General features: G+C 35.8%; 1 protein-coding gene across 2 annotated transcripts in view; it reads right to left on the bottom strand.

Moving 5' to 3' along the window:
• Positions 1 to 14,611: 14,611 nt before the first annotated feature.
• Positions 14,612 to 21,388, bottom strand: part of LOC150078806 (zinc finger TRAF-type-containing protein 1 homolog) — a 67,069-nt gene continuing 60,292 nt past the window's right edge. Inside the window, exon 5 of one of the 2 annotated variants that reach the window (XM_090383736.1) lies at positions 14,612 to 15,302. In XM_090383736.1, the coding sequence (XP_090239862.1) occupies positions 15,098 to 15,302 (205 nt within the window). In that variant the 3' untranslated portion in view covers positions 14,612 to 15,097. The remainder of the gene's footprint in view (positions 15,303 to 21,388) is intronic. The other variant, XM_090383737.1, reaches the window with a different exon arrangement.

The raw sequence follows: 21,388 nt of genomic DNA, 5'->3' as shown, positions 1-21,388 counted from the left end.
TTTACACTTGTAGGTCGTTTAGCATTTGTGTATTTTTTACACTGAACGAGGAGCTAGCCTGTTGCAGCAACCCCCAACCTGGAGGGCCGGGGTATTGTAAAATTTAAAACAGTAAAAAAAGATAAGCCATCAATAATGACAAACACAGGACACACAAATTGCACAAGTGAGACAAATTTACAAAGCTTAAAAAATAGGAATGAAGAAAAGATTCTGAAATTTTATTTATGTTTTTTATATGATTGAAGATTTCATGGAAGGGGAAACACATTTCACTATAATAACATAAAAACCCACAGAATTCCAGCTATCGGTATTATCACAAATGCAGTAAGATCGAGTTTACATTTATAATTACATTGCTCTAACAGAAAAGCCAAATAAACCTGAAACTGCAAATCGTTTTTATTGTTTTATGGTAGTGACCTCCGAAATGTGCTCACGCCTCACGAAATTTCTGTTCAAACAAAAAAATGTGAGCTCCTCAAAACATGAGTCGGCCTACAATATCACGTGTTACCTTGTGAATACAGCGAATGACAACACTGTCTCCGACCAACACAATTACAGTAAATGGGAAATATAGCTACACATTTGACGTTTTATAAACTTAACTACGTATTGCTGTGCATGTCGCTACGTTCAGCTTAGTGCCAGGTTTTGCATTTACCTGGTGCTACTTGCAGACAAAATCATGTATGAGCCAAATGAAAAATTCACATTATACTCTCATTGTTCCCGAATATATCAGTCACTTTGGAGCAAATTTGTGTTGCAAAAATGCATATTATAGTAGAACTGACTGTAGAGGCATATGATGCAAGAAAGCAAGCTTATATGGCATCATCTAAAAAAAAAAACTTCCCATTTCACCTATTCATTCGCTCCAAAAGTTTGTCCAGTTCTTTGAATTTACTTAAGCTATCAACTTCCACAATGACAGATGAAAGTTTTAGTCTCTCTGACAGAGCATATGCATCGCTTACTACTTGCATATCTCCTCAGTTAATCTGTGCCTGTACCTTCACTAAGAACTTATGAAGCTGGATCCCTGAAAAAAATTTCTAGTTCACTCCTGTGTCTAACCATTTCTTGAATTCCCATAAGCTCCCTAGTTCTACAATATTATATAGTAATTAATTCCAACAATTAATAATCCTTTGACTAAATAAGATTCTGAATTCAGTGTACAACTATATTTCGATAATTTAAGTGCATGTCCTCTAATTTGTGCCACCTACAAAAGAAAAACAATATCCCCATCATTTATTTTACTCAAGACTTTTAGTTGAATAAGTAACCTTATTAGCTTCACTGCACCTTTTGTAGCAATTCCAAATCTGTATGATACTCAAGATGTTGCCCAATCAAGACTTCATACAATGGAACAAACAACTTTGTCTCTGTTAGCAAAGTTCCTCTACACCATTGGTAAACTGGCAATGGTTGATAAAGAACCTACTGGCAACTGGCTCTCCCACTGTGCATTGATTGATCTAAACTACCATGCCAATCAATGACTTTAATGTGTGATCTTATGATCTGTCATCACTTTGTCTCACTTCCACCTCACTCAGTCAGTAATTTACATATGTTATTCACTGTTATGATGTTTGACGTTAATTTTATGCTGACTTGTATGCATATTATCAATTAATAAGTGAGTAAATATGTAAATTATCATAAGCTACATTTTGTTATCAGAATTTTTTTTTTCATTTTACATAAACCTTCAATCAGCCATATAAACAGTTCTGCTCAACAGCTTAGTCATATCAATTACCTTCAGCTGCTTCACAGCATAAAATTCCCTGTTTGTGTCCTCTACATTCTCTTGATAATATGCAATTTCTCATTATGGGGAATACTTACAGGCCAGAGTTTATAGGTCTTTAGAACAATACTAAAACTGAATACACCTTTAATTAAAGAGGTAATAGACATCCCAGGAAAATGCTTTCATCAACTGTTTCAGCAGCGATATCCATGTGCAGTGTGATATAGACATTAATGGAAGTCATCTTGAAAGAACATTGCAGTTTGTAATAGTGATAAAATTTGCTGAGAGTCATTTTGTTAGTTTTTTTTTTTGTGTCAGTTTGTTCCTTTGTTCTGAAAATAAATAAATTTTCTGTTTATACTCTGGCATGATAACCAAGTCAGTAGAGTTTACAATAAATCGTCAATACAAATATTTATCATAATTAGTAGTCACGGGCTTGAACCCCGGTCCACTCAAGGAACGCGTGCTATGCACTCTCGCTCCTGACCACTTGGCTACGTCATCACCTGCCACCGGTAGTACACTCTAAAATTATGTAATTACACAAATGTAACATTGGATATCTTATAAACATGTGCCTAATATAGAAATATTCAACAATTTCATCTTTTCCAGTAAGTACTTTAGAGAGAAATGATCTCAAAGCTGGCAGTTATTTTATAATCAGCCATATACTATATACATTTTATACATGCTACTATAAATTGTTTAATAAAAACTTTAAAATGCCTCTGTATTTACTGTATATTCCTGTGTATTATAAGTTGATTTCTATTTTTTGCCCTGAAATTCATGCTTAATCATATGTTTGCTGTATAAGTCAACCCCTCCTTTTACAGTAATCTTTTGCATATTGTGCAGTGGTGTAATACAGTAAAGTCTGCATTAAGAACCACTGTTTACTTTTTAATTCTTTCTGCCCTTTCTTTGAAACTTTACATTGTGATATTTTATTACACTGCACAGTAAACTGTAAGTTTTTTTTTTTTTTTTTGATTTGGTAGTTGTTGGCACATCGGCTTCTGTGGCCATATTGCACCTCCCAAGGTTTTTGCAGTACTTTGATCCAAGCCCGAGGCGGGAATCGAACCCGCAACCTTTGGGTTGCCGGGCAGGTACTTTACCCACTCGGCTAGCCCGGTCGGCAAACTGTAAGTAAAGTGGTCAGCATATACAGTACAACCTCATCTAGGAGATAGCAAAACCAAACCCTGCCTGCATAGGTGATAATATGACATTACTCTCATGGATGCTATATAAGTACAGAGGAGACTTTGATTGCATAACCGAGCCATTCCTTCTTGTCTGTATAGTACAGTATTGCAAATTGGTTTCTCTTTAAACAGTGAATCAGTGTGGAATTGCATTTACTATAAGAAATTAACGATCTCCAAAGTTTACGTTTCATGAACTCTGTAAAAGTAAATCCATAAACAACTCCCAGTGAACTCCATGAACCATTTTTGTCTTATAAAGACAGTGAACAAATTGAGTTTTTAAAGGTAAGCAACTGCTTATTTGTGGAAAAATACAAGGTAGGACAATTAAGTTTTGAAGCCAAAATTCTAAAAATGTATTTTTAATCATACAAACATGAAACAGTTAAAAATGTTTTGAAGTATTCTCTCCCTAATTCAATGCACTTTGTTCAGCCTATCTGCCACCGACTAAAACAGTTGCCAAAGTCATCAACTGTGAGGTCCTTAAAAATATGTTTTTACATTCATTTTGATTTTCTCCACGTCTATAAAATTCTTCCATTTCAGGTAATTTTTTAATTTTGGAAAAGGCCAAAAATCGCACGGCACCAGATCTGGCAAATAGGAAGATTGATCCATGGCCATAATTTGTTTCTGAACCAAAATTTCAGAAACAGTGAGCGATTAGTGCACTGGAGCATTGTCATGGTGCATAATCCATCTCCACAAGTGTGGTCTTTTCTTTCAACTGCTGCATGCATCCTATTAGTACTTCCAGGTAAAATTTCTAATTGACCATACATCCCTCCAGCACCAATTCATAATGAACAGTCTCAAATATCAAAAAAAAAAAAATCAATATTGTCTTTGTTTTGGACTTTGACTTTCAGGGGTTTTTTGGCCTGTGCGAGTTTAATGTTCTCCATTACATCGATTGGTGTTTTGTTATGGGGTCATACTGATAACACCAACTTTCATCCCTCATAATAACAAGTCAAAAAATTATCTTCTTTGATCCTTTCACAAAATTCTTTGCACAAGTTCAGTTGCTGTTGTTTTTGTTTCAGTGTCAGCAAGTGCCCCAACTTTCTCATGCTTGGTTTTTCGTGTAAAATTTGACAAATTATTTACCTATTCATATTGAGTTTGGCAGACAACATGGCAATTAACTGACAGTCGACTTGGAAACCAGTGCACTACAATGTTCATTGTTTTCCACTGCTTCTCTCTCTTCGTGAAACCTTTTGTGTCACTTCACATTTGTATTTTGCTTGATCATTCTTTCCATTTTTAATGGTTAAAAAATTTAGGCATATGCAACTTCACAAGGCTGCTATTTACCTACTAATAAACATAGTGAGTTGAAACTTGGCTGAGTAGTCTCCTACTATGTCACAAATACAGCTGGAACAGTGTTACCAGCAGGAAATTTAAAAAAATAGTCCTGAATTAATTGTCCAACCTTGTATATATGTAATGAATATATTGATATTGCATGTCTTTCTAACTCTGAGTTCAAGAATATGATTTGAATGGGTTTCTTTTCCAAAATGTTCATGAAATCAGTGCTGATTGTTTTCCCACTTGTTTTTCCTGCATTTTTTGTACATCATGACTGCACTTATAAGCCATAATTAAACTATTCTTCATAGTCATAGCAAAGGTATTTTTTATAATAGTTACTAAAAATTAACATTTGTTAAAATAGTGCAGTTTAACTGTAAAGTATAATTATCAGTTTTTCATTAAATTATATTTCATATAATTACTGGATCATCACCACCAAACTTTTTTTTGAGTTGAATAACATTATTGGCCTTATGAAATAAATAGGTTTAAGTAATTTTATTCCTTGCTGTGGCCATCATCAATCATACATATTTATGTGCTGTAATGGTAACTGCAAATTTAACTTTTGGACACCAAATGTAGTCGGTCATGAATTTATAAAGGAAAAATACTTTGACTAACCACTTAGACAATTTTGTACAAACAAGGGAAAAAAGGCATACAGTAAGCAAGGGAAAACAAAACTTTGATTTTAAGTACCAGTATGTGTATATATTTACACACAAATGTAAATATTACAATTAGTTTTCTTAATATGGCCACTCTTGAAAAGAAATGGAAAAATATATATAATTATCATATTTAGTTAAGCTTTTTTTTTATTATTATGCATATACATAAAAAAAAATTTTAATATATTATATTTTGATGTTTTCATAGACATGTTATTTTTATTCAGTTTTCTTTGTTTAATTCCTTCTCTCAAAGTATTAAATGTACCAGCATTTGGTTTTTTTTTATTCTGTTTGTTATTAAATTCTAATAAAGTTTTTATTCATTTGAGTGAGATTTAAATGTGTTTCATTTATACTATGAATAATTCACAGTTTTAATAGATTGTGTGTGCACAGTATTTAGACCAATTTTTTATAAATTGGGTTTCTCATCCTTCAGTAAGAAATTTTAATCCTTTCCATTCATATAAGTAATAGACATAACATTGCTTCCATTCACTATAAGTCAGATTATCCTTGAGGCTGTCACAGACATTCTCTCACGTATGTCAAGCTGAGCTTGCCACTGGGCAGTCTAAAGGAGCTGATGGAACTGATATTCATGACCCTCATGTCATGTGGACTAAATTTTGGTGAAGTCCAGTCATTCTGTGACAACCAAATCCTTTGCTTCACCTTCATGGAGGTGAGACTGGTATTAACCCCCACTTGCAAATAAGAAATACAGTACCTAATATACTGGAGGTGACCACTCAGGTGCAAACCAACTTAAGCAGGGGTATAGGTGTGGTGTCCACACCACACAGATGATTGCCACTCCTCTGTGTTACCTTGCAATGCTAGGATTAGTATTAGTAATGGCCATATGGTGCTAAGGATTATGCTGCACCAGCCAAAAAAAAATAAAAAATAATATATATATATATAAAAATAATAATAGTAAAATTAAATAAATAATTAATAAATAATAATAAGATAAAAGTAAATAGGCAACCTATACATTCTCTGGAACAGATACGCTGTGAGGCCACATCCTAAATGCCAATCTGCAACCCTCATTAAACAGTTCAGACCAATCTCTCATTCTTCCAGCCTCTTGAAGCTCATGGAGAAGACATTACTTTCAACCATCACCAATCAAATCATACCTCACAAACCCCCACATATTCACTATGCTATTCCCGAAAGATCCACAGTCACCAATTTAACATCCATAACCAACACCATTCTCAGTGCACTAGAAGCTAAAGCAGAGCCTGCCATTACATACATTGACGTGGAAGCTGCCTTCGACTCAATCAGTATCCCCTCACTTGTTCACCTCCTAGAAAATTACTTCTACATAAAAGGTGACGTGGTTTATCAAGACCCTGCTCTCTGACAGAACCATTCTTCTTAAAGCAGATCAACACACACTCTGGAGAAAGATCACTGCGGGAGTTCCCCAAGGTGGAGTCCTCTCTGGAGCATTATTCACTGCAGTTATTATTCCATTTGTGCAACAGAGAGAAGACATACTCTGCTATGCCGATGATATTAAGATATATACTTAGATTAACTCCGGCGAACATATCTCAAACATCAATAAAAAGTTACATGATTTAGGATCCTATCTCCATCAATTTGGCCTCCTGATTAACCCTGCAAAATCAGCCCGAATTGTCTTTTCTCTGAAGTGCCAACCCACTGAAATCCAAGCTTCTCTAAATGACATTCCCTTTCCAGTGGCCAAGATGCATACGGACTTGGGAGTCATCTTCGATTATAAACTGAGCTTCAACCCCCACATTGACAAGCTCAGAAAAATTCTGCCAAATGTGCTGGACCACCAAACAACTGCTCCACATTAGGGATCTGGATGCAGCTTGTTGGTACATATACACCTCAGTATACTCCATCTTATTATATGCCTCGGAAATTTGGGCGTTCGCAGCCCCTACCAACATCAAGCACGTGTACTCCACCAAATACTGGCCCCTTCGTTGGATCACAGATAAACATCGTTCTACCCCAGCAAAGGATAATTGCAATGGTGATCTCACTAAATTTTGTCCAACTCCAGATCTTGTATTGGAAAAATGCCTTGTTTTCACTGCCAAAATGACAACCGGAATGGTCTCGAAGTCAAGCAACTGGGAACTGTGTGTGTGTGTGCGTGTCTGACGCATCCCTCTACTCCAACTGAGGTCAGCTCCCACTATAACAGACTAGCCCTTAGTGACCATTTTCTCCCCACAATCCAATCAATTGACGGTGACCTCTGCAGGTTTGCAAAGGATCGGAGGTAACAAAGATAGATCCTTAAGAGCCTGACCTTGGCCAGGCAAACTGAACATTGATATGGGCAGCATAATAATGCCCAATATATTGTAAATAATGTTCAAAGTACAATGTCTTTATGAATATGTTGCGAATAAAGTCAAGAATATATGAATAGCTTTATGAATATAAATATTAATATAGATATGAATATAAATGGAACAAAGGGTTGCTCTTATGAAGAAAGGCTCAAGTTTTGCAAATTACAGATCAGTGGAGACTAGGCACCTGCGAGGTGATCTGATTGAGGTGTATAATGTCTTGAATGGTTTGAGCATGCTCAATGCTGTTAGGATTCTTCCTCTTGATTAGAATAATCGCCTGAGAGGGCATAAATTCAAACTGAGGAAAGACGGTTGTAGGGTAGATGTGCAGAAGTTTGCCTTTAGCCAGCGGGTGGTTGATTGCTGAAACAAACTTCCATCTGTCGTTGTAGAAGTGAAAGCTTAAATAGATTCAAGGCAGAACTAGATAAACACTTGGAGTGAGTGGATGGGTGAAATGAGTTTTTTTTTTTTTTGGTTGATGCTATATAAGCTTGCTTTCTTGAATCACGTGCCTTTACTAATGCTAACTAATATCAATATATTTATGAATATCTTTATTAATACATTGTAAATACTGTCAAAAGCATAATATTCTTTTGAATATTATGCTTTTGCCAGGAACATCCAAGGTAATGACTCAACCACGAGCGCCTTTATCCCATACTACTCAAACCTATCACAACAGGTTTCTAGGGTCTTAAAATTACATGGGATAAAATGTGTACAACTCCCAAGCAGAAAGTTATGATCCCTCATCTCTAAAGTGAAAACACCAGTTCCCACCTTACTACAAAGTGGTCTAGTCTACTGCACTGCATCTTTTGCCATGACTGCACTAGCTGCTACATTGGGTAAACTGGGAGATGGCTCAGAAAACGTCTTTTGGAACACGAAAGAGCCATCTGCTTAGCGAACATAGAACACTCGGCCATTGCCGAACACATATTGTCAACCCACCACAACGTTGACCCACACCGCAATGTTGTGATTGTAGATAGGTCCGACCACTACTGATGACGTGCCTGGTCAGAGTCGTTGAACATCACATGCTCTAATACCTCAGTCAACAGGAGCGGTGGATGTCGTGTCCACCCTATCATTGAAGCAACCATTTTGATGAATGACAAACGTTGGCAACGTTCACATGCATCACAGGCTTCAGCATCCAACAATTAACCATCACATCACACAGTTCATATACATGACTGGCAGTACACGTCCTCATGTTCCACACTCTTAACTGTCAGTTTGACTGACAATTTAATATATGTATGTTTTCCAATTAATATTAAACTTATTATTTATTCTGTCTCCATTTCACTCTGTGTCCACAATAATAATAATAACATTCTGTTGTTGGCTCAGGGGAATGAGCCTGAACCTCGATGTGGGCCCAGTCCACCAAGGCTATTGTCCACTAGCCAATGTAAAACCCCTGGCATTGCTGCTACATAGGGTGTATTGTATATACCACTTTTGTATACAATAAAGATATATATATAGCAGGCTTAATGTCCTAGTTCACAGACATGAAGGTTGGATGGGTTGTTAATGACAGTACACTACTGCAGCAGTATCTAGAAAAGTTGAGCCAATGGGCTGAGAGGTGGCAACTGAAGTTTAACATTTACAAATGCAGTACTGCATGTGGGGAGCAGTAACCCCAGAGTAACGGTACCAACTGTGTGGTACTACACTCAGGGTAGTACAGAATGAAAAAGACCTGGGGTAATGTGCAGTGAGATACGAAGTTTTCTGAACAGTGCAGACAGGCTGCAAGAGTAGCTCATGGGATCTTATTGATATATACAGGAATTTTGCTAGCAGGGGTAAGGTGGTGATTATTCCCTTGTATAAGGCAATGGTCGTGCCACACTTTGAGTACTGCATACAGGTCTGGAGGCCTCATTTTAGGAAGGGTGTAGAGCTGCTGGATTCAGTACAGAGAAGGGCAATGAGATTGGGGAGTGGAACAAAGGGTTGCTCTTACCAAGAAAGGCTTAAGTTCTGTAAATTGAAGCATCTGGAGACTAGGCACCTTACAGGTGATCTGATTGAGGTGTATAAAGCCTTGAATGGCTTGAGAAGCTCAATGCTAATGGGATTCTTCCTCTTGCTCAGATTACACACCTGAGGGGGCATAAATTCAAATTGAGGAAAGACAGTTGTAGAATAGATGTGCAGAAATTTGCCTTTAGCCAGAGGGTGGTTCATTGCTGGAACAAACTTCCATCTGTTGTTGTGGGAAGTTGACAGATTAAATAAATTTAATGCAGAACTAGACAAACTTTTGGAGTGAATGGATGGGTGAAATGGGAAGGTTTTTTTTTTTTTTTTTTTTGGCTGATGCTATGTAAGCTTGCTTTCTTGCATTAAATGCCTCTACTAATGCTAATATTTAATTCATAGGTGAATGGCATATAAACATCGATGTCACACCCCACTATCACTTTGAAACTTGCATTCACACTTGAGAGAGCAATATGCCATACACAAGACTAATTATCACAGTGAAGAGGTATGCAGGGCTAAATATGTGGGATAAATGTAGTTGGCAAATTCCCCTTAGAGCTGACTCATCACTTGGTACAATGAAAACAAAGCTCCAGCAAGCAGATTAGTTTCTACTGAATGATACCTGCAGAGTTCAGGCTCTCAACACAAACTTTGAAAAATTTGCCACCAATAAGCATTATAGGTGACATGCTTAGAGAAGCACGCCCATAATATATTTGTTTAATGTATATATACTGAGTTGGCTTTGCATTAGCAACACTTACCTAATATATTATGGAACAACCTTTTGCCTAAAATACATATCTTGACATGAACTCAAGAAGGAGTTGCGGGGTGTCCTGCGGTAGCACTAGCCATGAGTTGCACAATCAGTGTGTCAAGTTATGCCACACATTGTTAGGTTGGTCATTGCATTGAATGTCCTTTTCCAATAGGTTCCAAACCTGCTCAATTGGGTTCAGATCAGATAAGCTGGGCAGCCATGGGAGCACAGAAAATTTATTGTTATGTTCTTGAAACCAGTTAGCAACTTGCTGGCTCTTTTGGCATGGTGCACTGTTTTGTTGATAGCTGCCAGAGTTGTCTGGATATGCTGTCAACATGAAAGGGTGTACTTGGTTGGTGATAGAAAAGTAAATGTTCCCATTGAGCCATTGATTAATGGTGAGCAGAGGACCCACGACATACCACAAAACAGTCCCCAAACCACAACAGTACATTCAGGTAGCATGGCCTCATGTTACTTTCTCTAAATGCCCATCAGCATGATAGAGTTGGAAATGTGATTCATCACACCAGGCAACAGGTTTCCATGTCATTGTCCAGTGTTAGTATTAGTAATGGCCATATGATGCAAGGAAGCCAAAGGCTTTTGCTGCATCAGCCAAAAAAAAATAATAATAATAATAAAAAAATAAATAATAAGAGAAAAGGAAATAGATAATCTATACATTTCTCTCCTCCTGTAGGTAACTAGCTGATGTTTGAATTTCCCCAAACAGTCAGCCTCTACCACCCATGTAGGTAACTTATTCCAGTAATTTTTAACTCACTGGCTAAAATAAACTTCCTGCAATCCCATCTAAACATCTCCTCCCGTAACTTGAATTTATGGCCCCTAGTTCTAGAATTATTTATACCCATGAAAATTTCACCCTCATTCAGTTTACTTATGCCTCTCAGAGTTTTAAACACCTCAATCAAGTCTCCTCTAAGGTGCCTAGTTTCCAAGCAGTGCAATCCACATATCTGAAGTCTTTCCTCATATGGATGCCCTTTTGCCGATCTCATCAGGTGAGTTGCCCATCTTTGGACCCTTTCAAGAAGCTTGATGTCTTTCTTTAGGTGCAGTCTCCATACTTAAACACAATATTCCAAGTGTGGTCTAACAATAGCCTTATATAAAGGGATTATGACATCCTTATCTCTACTAGCAAATGTTAGATAAATCATCGATAGATCACCACGGGCCTTCCTTGCAACCTGTCTACAATGCTTGGAGAACTTCATGTCTGACCATATTGTAACTCCCAAGTCCCTTTCTTCCACTATTGACTTTAGTTCAACTCCAGCAAGTGTATAAGTTATTTTGGGGTTACTGTTCCCCAGGTGTAAGATCTTGCACTTTGCTGGATTAAAAAGCATGGCTTCCACTTTTCTGACCATCCCTGAAGTCTATCCAAGTCACTCTGAAGAAGCTCTGTATTAGTGCTGATGTGCCCATGCAAGGCACAGTGAGCATGGGTATCCATAACAGCCATCAAACTGCCATAGCCTATACAAGCTGACACCCGGCACATAGCCCATGTGGATATTGGTCTTGCTGTTTCTACACTGTACTGGGCAGTTAGTTGGAACATTGTGCTGTGTTATACAAGAGACACTATGCTCACCACAGGCATCAACCACACATGGCTGTCCCACATGTGACCTTTGACTGGTTGTTTGACCGCTGTTGAGCCATTCATGATACCACAGAACAAGAGCACTTAACTATGTTGATCATTGTTGAGATACTGACACCTGCATATCTTGCTCCCACAAGATGTCAGAAAAATCTTAATACTGATTCATTCTTCCTTGCAAACACACACAAACTGACTACCACGTGCATGAACTACAATCTTATATCAGCTTTTCCTAATTCTGTGCCTTCACAAGCGACCCAGACCAATCGATTCCTACATAAGGAAGTGTTGCTAATACAAAGCCAAATGTTGATACAAATTAAATAAATAGAAATAAAAATTGTTTAAATTAAAATAGAATATAAGACAAAATTAAATAAATGAACTAAATCATATAATCCAAATAATATTTTCACAAAACTTTACCAGTTAAGATCTTCTGTTTCTTGGGTGGTTGGCTTGATATAGGTCATAGTCTACTTCTTAGTTGGAAGAGAGTTATTTGGTTGGAGGGTTAGTTGTGGTTAAGAAGTTTAAACTTATTTTTAATTTGGGTTAGGACTATTCTTAAAGATATGCATGTGGCTGTTTTCGATCCGAATTCCTTTGTTGCAGTTAATGTTATCTGTGGCTCTTATTAAATATATATTTACAATTCAGAAATAAACATAAACCGATGTATGTTTTGAGTGCTTCATTATCTTCAAACAACACAGTTTACCTATGCATCATACAAATGCCTAACAACTTTAGATAGCTTGTTATATTTCAAGTTTTTTTCTGCACTTGTCAATTTTTTTTTTTTTTTTTTCCTTTCTTCTTTAAATAGGCCTATCAGAGATTGCTATTATTCACCAATCTAGTTAAACATTTACCAAAGGCACATGCCCACAAAGGGTTCAAAACAAAATCGCTTCATTAATTGAAACAGTTTCAATCTGTCTTCACCTTTTTGCACTTCTAAAAAGGCAGTAAATGTTCATCCACTTTCAAAAAGAGCATACAGTCCCCTTTCAGCACACTAATCAGATAACAAGGACAGTCTATTTTGCACCTTCAAGTGCTCACTCAATCTTACTACTCTATTTTCTAAATCCCACATGCTTTTATTTTATACTGGTCAAAAGAATATGCACAATATTGTACTTTATAGCATAACCTTCCTTCCAAGAGTAGCACTGAGAGTAAGCTATTTTCAATTTGAAGGTGGTTTTTTTTTTTTTTTTTTTTTTATTAAAGGAAAGGTTATTGCAATGGAATATAGCTTGAAATCACTTTAATTACTGCCATCTGTATGAACTGAAAATGGCACATTTTTTAAAGCCATTGTTACTTCTTTCACTCTTGGTCGAAAAACGTGGAAGAATGTTTCCATTCTTCCACTTTTTTTTTTTTTTTTTTTTTTTGCTTTTTCACTATTGGGAAACATTTCTGAGCATACCTACACAAGTAGCACAGCTCAGAGGAAGTTTATGCTCGATGATAAATGATGAAAATAAATATTCAGCATGTATGGCACTATCATTGTCACTTTGAAATGCTACACTTATTTTAGCACTTCCTCCTATGCATTGCATATAATTCTCATACTTATTTGTTGGTAAATATCTGATTACATTGTTTTTCAAGTGACAGGAAATGCAATCTACATAAAAATACAGAAAAACACATTACCTTATCCAGTTTTTTTAATACATGGAAAAAAATTGTTTATTTGTATATGACTTCTTAAACACTACACCATATTTCTTTGTGATCTTATTGAAGGATTTTAAATTGAATGTAGTTGCACACCACAAATAAAAAGAGAATATGATAAAAATTACATCTAACACAGAGTTTAACATGCAATCTATTTTGCACATTTCGCCAATTTTCACAACAGGCTAACACACCTGATGGCCAATTCATTAACCCAAAATTTAACAAAGATTATTAAAAATATTGGCAGAATTGTTTTAAAATTTAGAATTTAAAAGAAAAGCTATACTCTTACATATAGCTGCTCACCATAGCCACTGATCAATTTTTTTTTTTTTTTTTTTTTTGTGTACTACTTTTTATGTGGAAAAAAACTGGAGAAAAAATATGCTGGGATGGTGAGTGTGAAGATGGATCCAAAAAAAATGACATCTCCATAATAAATATGAAGAGTTAAAAATAATTATGCAATTCCAGAAAATGATCTACAAAACTTTTTTGTTACAAATCTATAAAATTTCACAATAACTAAAACCAAATGTTAAGTTGTATTTATCTTCCTGTGAATTAAACTGTGAATATCAACTAAAAATAAGAATGCCGTACATGGAGGAATGCAATTTTTTTTTTGTAAAAATGTTAAATGATTTTACTGCAATCTGCTATTAACAAAACCAGCTCTTACTTGATATCTTTTTACATTTACAGGATTTTTCCTGTAAATGCAAGAGAACAGCAATAATTCAAACAGCCCATAAAAAGAGAAATTCAGGCTTACATTATTTAAGAAAAATGATATTTCCATGGCTTTAGTAATTTTATTACTGTTGTTGTTTTTTTGGTTTTTAGGAGCATTAGCAACTAAAGCCATATTGCTCCGGGATATGCGGTGGTCATTCCCTGACCTTTCTGCATCCTCCGTATTTGGTTATTACTGTTGTAATTTTAGTGTAGTTAAAATGAAATAGCATTTTCGAAAGAAGAATGAACATATAAGGTATTTCAACAAGATTTTTTTTTAATTACCTTGATTGATTTTTACAGCGCACAACACATAACAGTGTATAAAAGAAATAACTTATAATCCCATTATTTCAATAACTTTTAAAATAATGCACTTTCATTACCCTAATCTGAAAACAGCTAATTTCAGCAAACGATAATGCAAATAACTAATAATTAAATATAAAAATTTACAGGTTACATGCATTATCCATTTTATAACAGATTCATTTCTCTACAATAATTACACATAACATGCACTGAAATTCTGCAGATTAAGCAATTTCATACTTCCGGAACAGAATCATCTTTAACATTTTATTACAATAAGCAATTCAATGTGAACTGGAAAGGTTTAGTTTTTCCATCATTTAAAAATTCAAATTATGAACAAGTGTTCATATACATTAAATTATGCAATTGACATGATGAAACTGTATACTAACACAACAACCCTATTTATACAATGTGAAATATATGGAGACGAACGGCTGCTGAAAGACAAAGCACCCAAAGATCCAACCAAGAAATGGGGCTTGACAGACAGCAAGCTTAAATGATGTTTGGCTGTTAAGAGCTCACATTTTAAATTAAAAATTTACTTGGCAAGCTGGAACATAATGAGACGAAAATTTATGGCTTTAGAAGCAAGAAGCTTATTACACTCTGCTGAATCATGCAGTGCTAATGGCTCATATGGACCCTCACTACTGCTGTCACTAAATTCATGATTGTACAGGCGTGGGTGGACTTTCATATCACCAAATGGTCCTTTAAGGATAATGTAGTGAATACCTAAAGGACTAATAAAATTAATTTAAGCAACCTTTGTAATTATTTAAAATATTCATACTACTGGTATTTATCAAGCTAAAAGCAAAATAATTTATATTTCCATATTAAAACTAGTATCTAAATATTAGTAGCAAGCATCACCCAAAATTGAAAAACAATTTTTCACTACATCTGTGACCAAGAAAGGTGGTAAGCTAACTAAAATTTTTTGAAAATATACTTGTACAATAAACTCTTGTGTTAATGGACTACAATTTAAGAGATTTTGGAAATAATGGAAAATGTCCACCACAAATCAGGCTTTTCCTCTATTGGGAACTTGGTAACTGCCTCAATATGGCATATTTACCATCAGTTAAAATATTTTCCCTACCAAGAAGTTGGGATTTTTCACACCATTGCCATTCATCAGGCAACCAAGGGGTTAAATATCAGTTGGATATTATCTGAACTTCTACCAAAGGTACTGACAAAGGTAACAAAGAGTTCAGACTCAAGTATGCCTCAGAGTGCAACGTGACAAAAATGTTGTTCTTCTACTGCACACAAGTGAGTAAAATACAGTACTACAATGTTTAAATGTTTTTTTATTTTGTAGTTCAGAGCATTTTCTTTCGAGTTTAATAGAAAATCAAATTTAGTAGACAGGCACTACTCTTATAGTCCATTTAAATCAAGGTTTTACTGTATTATCAAAATTAAACAGATAAAAATCATCACCACCTGCAATAGAGTACAAATCAAAACATTAAAAATATTATATATTTATAAATATAAAAATAAATATGTGACCTGGAATACGAAAAGGTGATTAATGTGTCAAGATATTGATTATGAGGTTTTGGGTGATTTTTGTAGAAAAAAAGTATGCTCTTTCCAATGAAACCAATTCCGGGTCTCTAGCTCAATTCAGTGCTTCACAATTTGCACCTAATGATGGGGAATAAAAATTGGAAAACTTAAGAAATGAAAAATTGAGCAAATTTTACTGTAAAAAAAAGTAGACATACAGAAATACTCATACAAATTTATCAAGTTTAAGAACAAATAGCACACGTTCACACTAGATGTTCCCCCCTCTTCCTCTTCTTCTTCAATTCTTTATTCAGTTGTGGGGCCACTTCATTTGTTTTGGAAGAATCTGTTACTAGGCTTCTGATGTTGTTATACAAGTATCACTGGCAATCAGGTGACAATCCTCCTGGCTTGATTACCATTGGCATCTTCCCATCCAATGGTTTTAATAGAAGAGTGAACTCATCGATGTTCTTACCATCAGCAAATTTCCTTGCCTTTACTACTCCACTAGGGCAAATCATGAGATGATGGTATTTAGTAATCCCAGCTAACTGTTTGAAAAATTGCTTCAAGTATACGTCCCATTCATACGAAGTCACCGAAGTCACTTGTTTAGCAGAGACAGCTTTATTATGACCACCAGGACAGGAGGTAATAACACAATTTATCAAGTCACTGTGGGTATCAATATTACTGACAGCATACTTGGCTTTAAAGATTCCAAACATCCGATCAGGGCTAAACTTAGTATGACCAGTTAGGAGAAAATTGAGGAGAATACACTGCTGCATTCCCTTTGCCACTCTCCACATTAGATATTGAAGCAGTGTATTATTTTTATTCTGTCCCACACAGTTGTCTGCAACTAGGACAAGGGTCTTGGCTTCTTGAGAAGTTTCCAGGTAGTGTTGCAGCAAACTCGCCACACAATTTGGACCTTTTCCTACATCTTGCTCCTCATCAATCAAGTAGTTGAACTGAATTTTTTCTTTTTCATTAGTTATACCAAATACTGCACATTTTTGTGTGCACTTGAAATAAGCAGAACCTGGTTGCTGAGGACTTGTTGGATAATGTACTGTTTGAGCAAAATTGAAAGATATCACCTTAGTTGTATCATCTGAGTTGCCACACCAGGTTTGGTAATACGATTTCTGATTTCTGGCTTTCCGGAGGTGGTCCAATGCATTGTTCAGCTTCAGTTCTTTCTCTTCATCCTTGCACTTCATGGCTTGAAAAATAGATAGAGAATTACTTCTACAAACATCACAGAGATCAGCAGCTGGTTTCATGACTGTCACATAAGGGATGTATTTTGTCCAAATTCTTCTAAAAGACCTGTTACTCAATTTTGGTTCGTTAGCATCAAGTGCAGAAATGTAGACCTGTAAATGGATGATTTATTCTCTGAAGATGGCAATTTTGTAGCACGATAATCTATAAAATTGGGCAGTCTTCCTGGTAGTGGAATGCCCAGGCATTCAGCTGTAGCTTCAATAAACTGCATAACTTGTTGGATTACTGCTGGTTGCAGTGTTGTTGGTTTTGTACATAGTTTGTTAGCCAAACCATGTACCCTTGGAATTAAACCATTAGAACTGAAGTGCTTTAGCAAATTTTCTAAACGTTTTCTTCCACAGTCATAAATAAATAGAAATAGCTGACGGCAGATGGGAAGCTTATAAAACATATAAACTACATTACCCTTCGACACTGCTGTCTCTTTCCTCTTTCCATATTTCTTCCCTCCTGAAAATTTTGAATATGCATCCTCCAACTCTTTACACGTTTTTCCTGCTTCAATCTTTCTGAGAAAGACCAAATCCTGTACATTGTTTGTCAATCAGCTGCTGTGGAATCACAGAACTGCACTGACAGTTGCAACAAGGTTTTTCAAAATAATTTGAAACTCTTCAAATCTTTACATAGGATAACTCAACTTCTACTTTCGAAGTACTTGGTACAGGATCTTTTTTTTCTTCCTCTTCACTACATGACCTAGCGTGACACGAACGGCTACCGGAACTATACTCATCATCATCAGAAGGAATTTTATCTGAGGAATCACCTCCACCAAAGTATAATTCATCCACACTCTTCAGTTCTTCCTCCAAAGGCATTTTTCGATAAGAATCAAAAAATTAGTTATTCAACAAACTGCAGTAAATAACATAAATAGTAGTAGAATGTGATGCAAGAAAGCAAGTGTATGCTTATGCAGCATCAGCCAAAAAAAAAAAAAAAAAAAAAACACACCCCATTCCCTTCCAAATGCCTGTCCAGTTCCTCCTTAAATTTATTTAACCTATCAACTTCCACAATGACAGATGGAAGTTTGTTCCAGCAATTAACCACTCACTAGCTAAAGGCAAATTTCCGCACATCTATTCTACATCTGTCTTTTCTTAATTTGAATTTATGCCTCCTTAGGTTTGTAATCCGAACAAGTGGTAGGATCCCATCAGAATTCAGCGTGCTCAACCCATTCAAGGCCTTATACACTTCAAATATAAAGATGTAAAGTTAACAGTAGTCACTTTACATCTGTCTATTCTCAAAAATGCAGAATCAATGATAACTGATAAAATGAAAATAACAAAAATTTGCAGCTCCTCACAGAATATAAAAACTTAGCAATTATCTTGATTTGGCTACGGAAATATTCAAATGCATTTCTATCTTCATTCTACACTCTGCAAACATCAACCACTGACCTTCAAACACCTGTTGCCTTCGCGAGTGAGAAAGAACGGCAAGAAAACAGCTGCTTGCTTGGCAACTGCGTGCAGAAGGTGCAAGAACAAGAGACCTATGAGAATGTCATAAAATAAAGCAGATATCACTGGGGTTTCTGTAAGTTGTTGCCCACAGCGAGCAGAGGCCTATGAGAGACATCTACCTTGCACGGAATCTTTTTTTCTTTAATGGCTGTTTACTCGAAAAATTTCTTTTCGCATGTTAACCACCTTTTTTTTGTAGTCCAGGTCACATATATAAAATACACATGAAAAATTTTGCAGAGCAAAACATGGGCCATGATAACATAAGAGTCACACTTCTACAACAATGAAAACAAAACTTAAATGAATTGAAAGTTTCAACACCTTTACCACTATTTTAACACCTAATTCAGACATATTTCAGTGCACACATGAAAAAACCCCACTGTCATAAATGCTTACATGAAAAATACCCACACAGAAAATTGCTCACATTATTCTTAGTTTACAAAAAACCAAATTATTTCATATTTCAAAACGCAAGAAAATGTTGCATTGATGTATTTTATTTCTACTTCTATATGATGTATTTTAACATAACTTTTGATATAAAAAGAATATTTGGATGTAAATGTTTGTAAGGGAAATTACAGGAAATAAAATGCTCTGGTTTTATTGCAACTAAAGCCTTTTATTTTATTTATAAAAATAAATTATTTTTTCTCTTACAAAGTGAACAGTCAACACTTTTAGTTTTTTTTTTTTTATCAACAACCAACTAATTCAGACATATTTCAGTGATTTATTTATTTGTCAAGGATTTGAATAGAATTTTGATTACTGTAAGTTAACCAATCTCTGCAAGTATTTCAGTTTGTCTTCTACCTGCTCATATTCCTGCACAAAAGTGGCAACCAAGTCATGCAGTGCATCATATCTTCTCTTTTTCACCTCTAGATGGCTGTACCTGTGCATTAGCCAATGTCAATCTGTGGCAAGCCAGATCCCTCTTCAGTCCATAAAACAAAACCACACACTGGGATGACTGCAGTGGAATAGGGAATTAATTCCCTATTCCACTGCATTAGTTATACTATTTTGCTTTGCAAAATCCCTCACAGCAGTTTGTAGTTTTAGGCAACCGTTCAAGAGCTGAATCGTGATGATTCCATATTCTTATTGGAAACTGGGGATTTCTACCTGCTGCACCCTCAATGTATGTGGAAAAGAAGTACACGAGCACCTCATTATAGCATCTATGTCTGGAAATGTGGCGACAAGCTCATCTTCACATCATGGACTGGGACAAAGGTTAATGCAACAAGAGACTTCAGCTTGAGTTTTATATCATTTTCAAGCCAACATCATTGCTGAGTTTCCTGATGAGACTCTGATACAGATGGAAATAGCACCCTTTGACCTCAGTGTGTGGAAAGGCAATCCTCACTGCATTCATGCAAGCCTTCTCAAAATCCACTAAAACCTTTTGAGGAACCAGATTTGGAACAGCTTCATGATTTCAAACATTCTATTATAAATATCCAAGTTTTCTTTTTCTGTAACAAAATGTAAATACATGGCGGATATAGGTGGATGAGCGCCCACCTTCTCATGTCACATATACAGTTGGTAAAACATGTTTGGAACTTTATCAAAAAGGTACCATCTCCATAAATTGTATTTTTGTTCAATTCAACCAAGAGTTCTTTATCACCTAAAACCAGAGTTCTGTCTGGTTCATCCACACCTGAATCATGAAGTATCAGTTGACAGTACTTCTCAGGAATGTCAAAATTTATTGTTGTTGGATTAGGCAAATGACAGTCTTTTCTGTGATTGAGAAGATTTCTCACAAGGGATGATTGTTTGGGCATATGGGCCAGTACATCTTTACTCAACTCTGACAACACATTTCCCATCACATTGCGAGAAGTAGAACTAACTACTCTCACATATTGCCTCATTTTGCTTCTGGCAACGTTGGCTTCTGCTTTTTGAGGACAGGAATCATGACAATGTTCAATTGGTTGTTGTACTATGCTGCCATCTTTTGTTTTGTCTTACTAACTGAATGACAATTGAGGGTGCAGCTGGTAGAGATCCCCAGTTTCCAATAAGAATCATTATGATGCAGCTCTTGAAAGGTCGCCTAAAACTACAAACTGCTGTGAGGAATTTCACAATGCACTTAAATCCCTATTCCACTGCAGTCATCCCAGCGTGTGGTTTTTGTTTGATGGACTGAAGAGGGACCTGGCTTGCCACAGATTGACAATGACTAATGCACAGGCAGGTCCATCTAGAGGTGAAAAAGAGAAGATATAATGCACTGCATGACTTGGTTGCCACTTTTGTGCAGGAATATGAGCAGGTAGAAGACAAACTGAAATACTTGCAGAGATTGGCTAACTTACAGTAATCAAAATTCTATTCAAATCCTTGACAAATAAATAAATCACTGAAATATGTCCGAATTAGTTGTTTGTTGATAAAAAACCAAAAAGTGTTGACTGTTCAACTTTGTAAGACAAAGAAAAAATAATTTTTATAAGTAAAATAAATTTATAACAATAAAT

This window comes from Mastigoproctus giganteus, chromosome 10 (assembly GCF_048544385.1).
Source record: "Mastigoproctus giganteus isolate SK-2022 chromosome 10, ASM4854438v1, whole genome shotgun sequence".
Taxonomy (NCBI): Eukaryota; Metazoa; Arthropoda; class Arachnida; order Uropygi; family Thelyphonidae; genus Mastigoproctus; species Mastigoproctus giganteus.
Note: the sequence above shows the minus strand (reverse complement) of the source record. Positions and strands in the feature narration are given on the sequence as shown.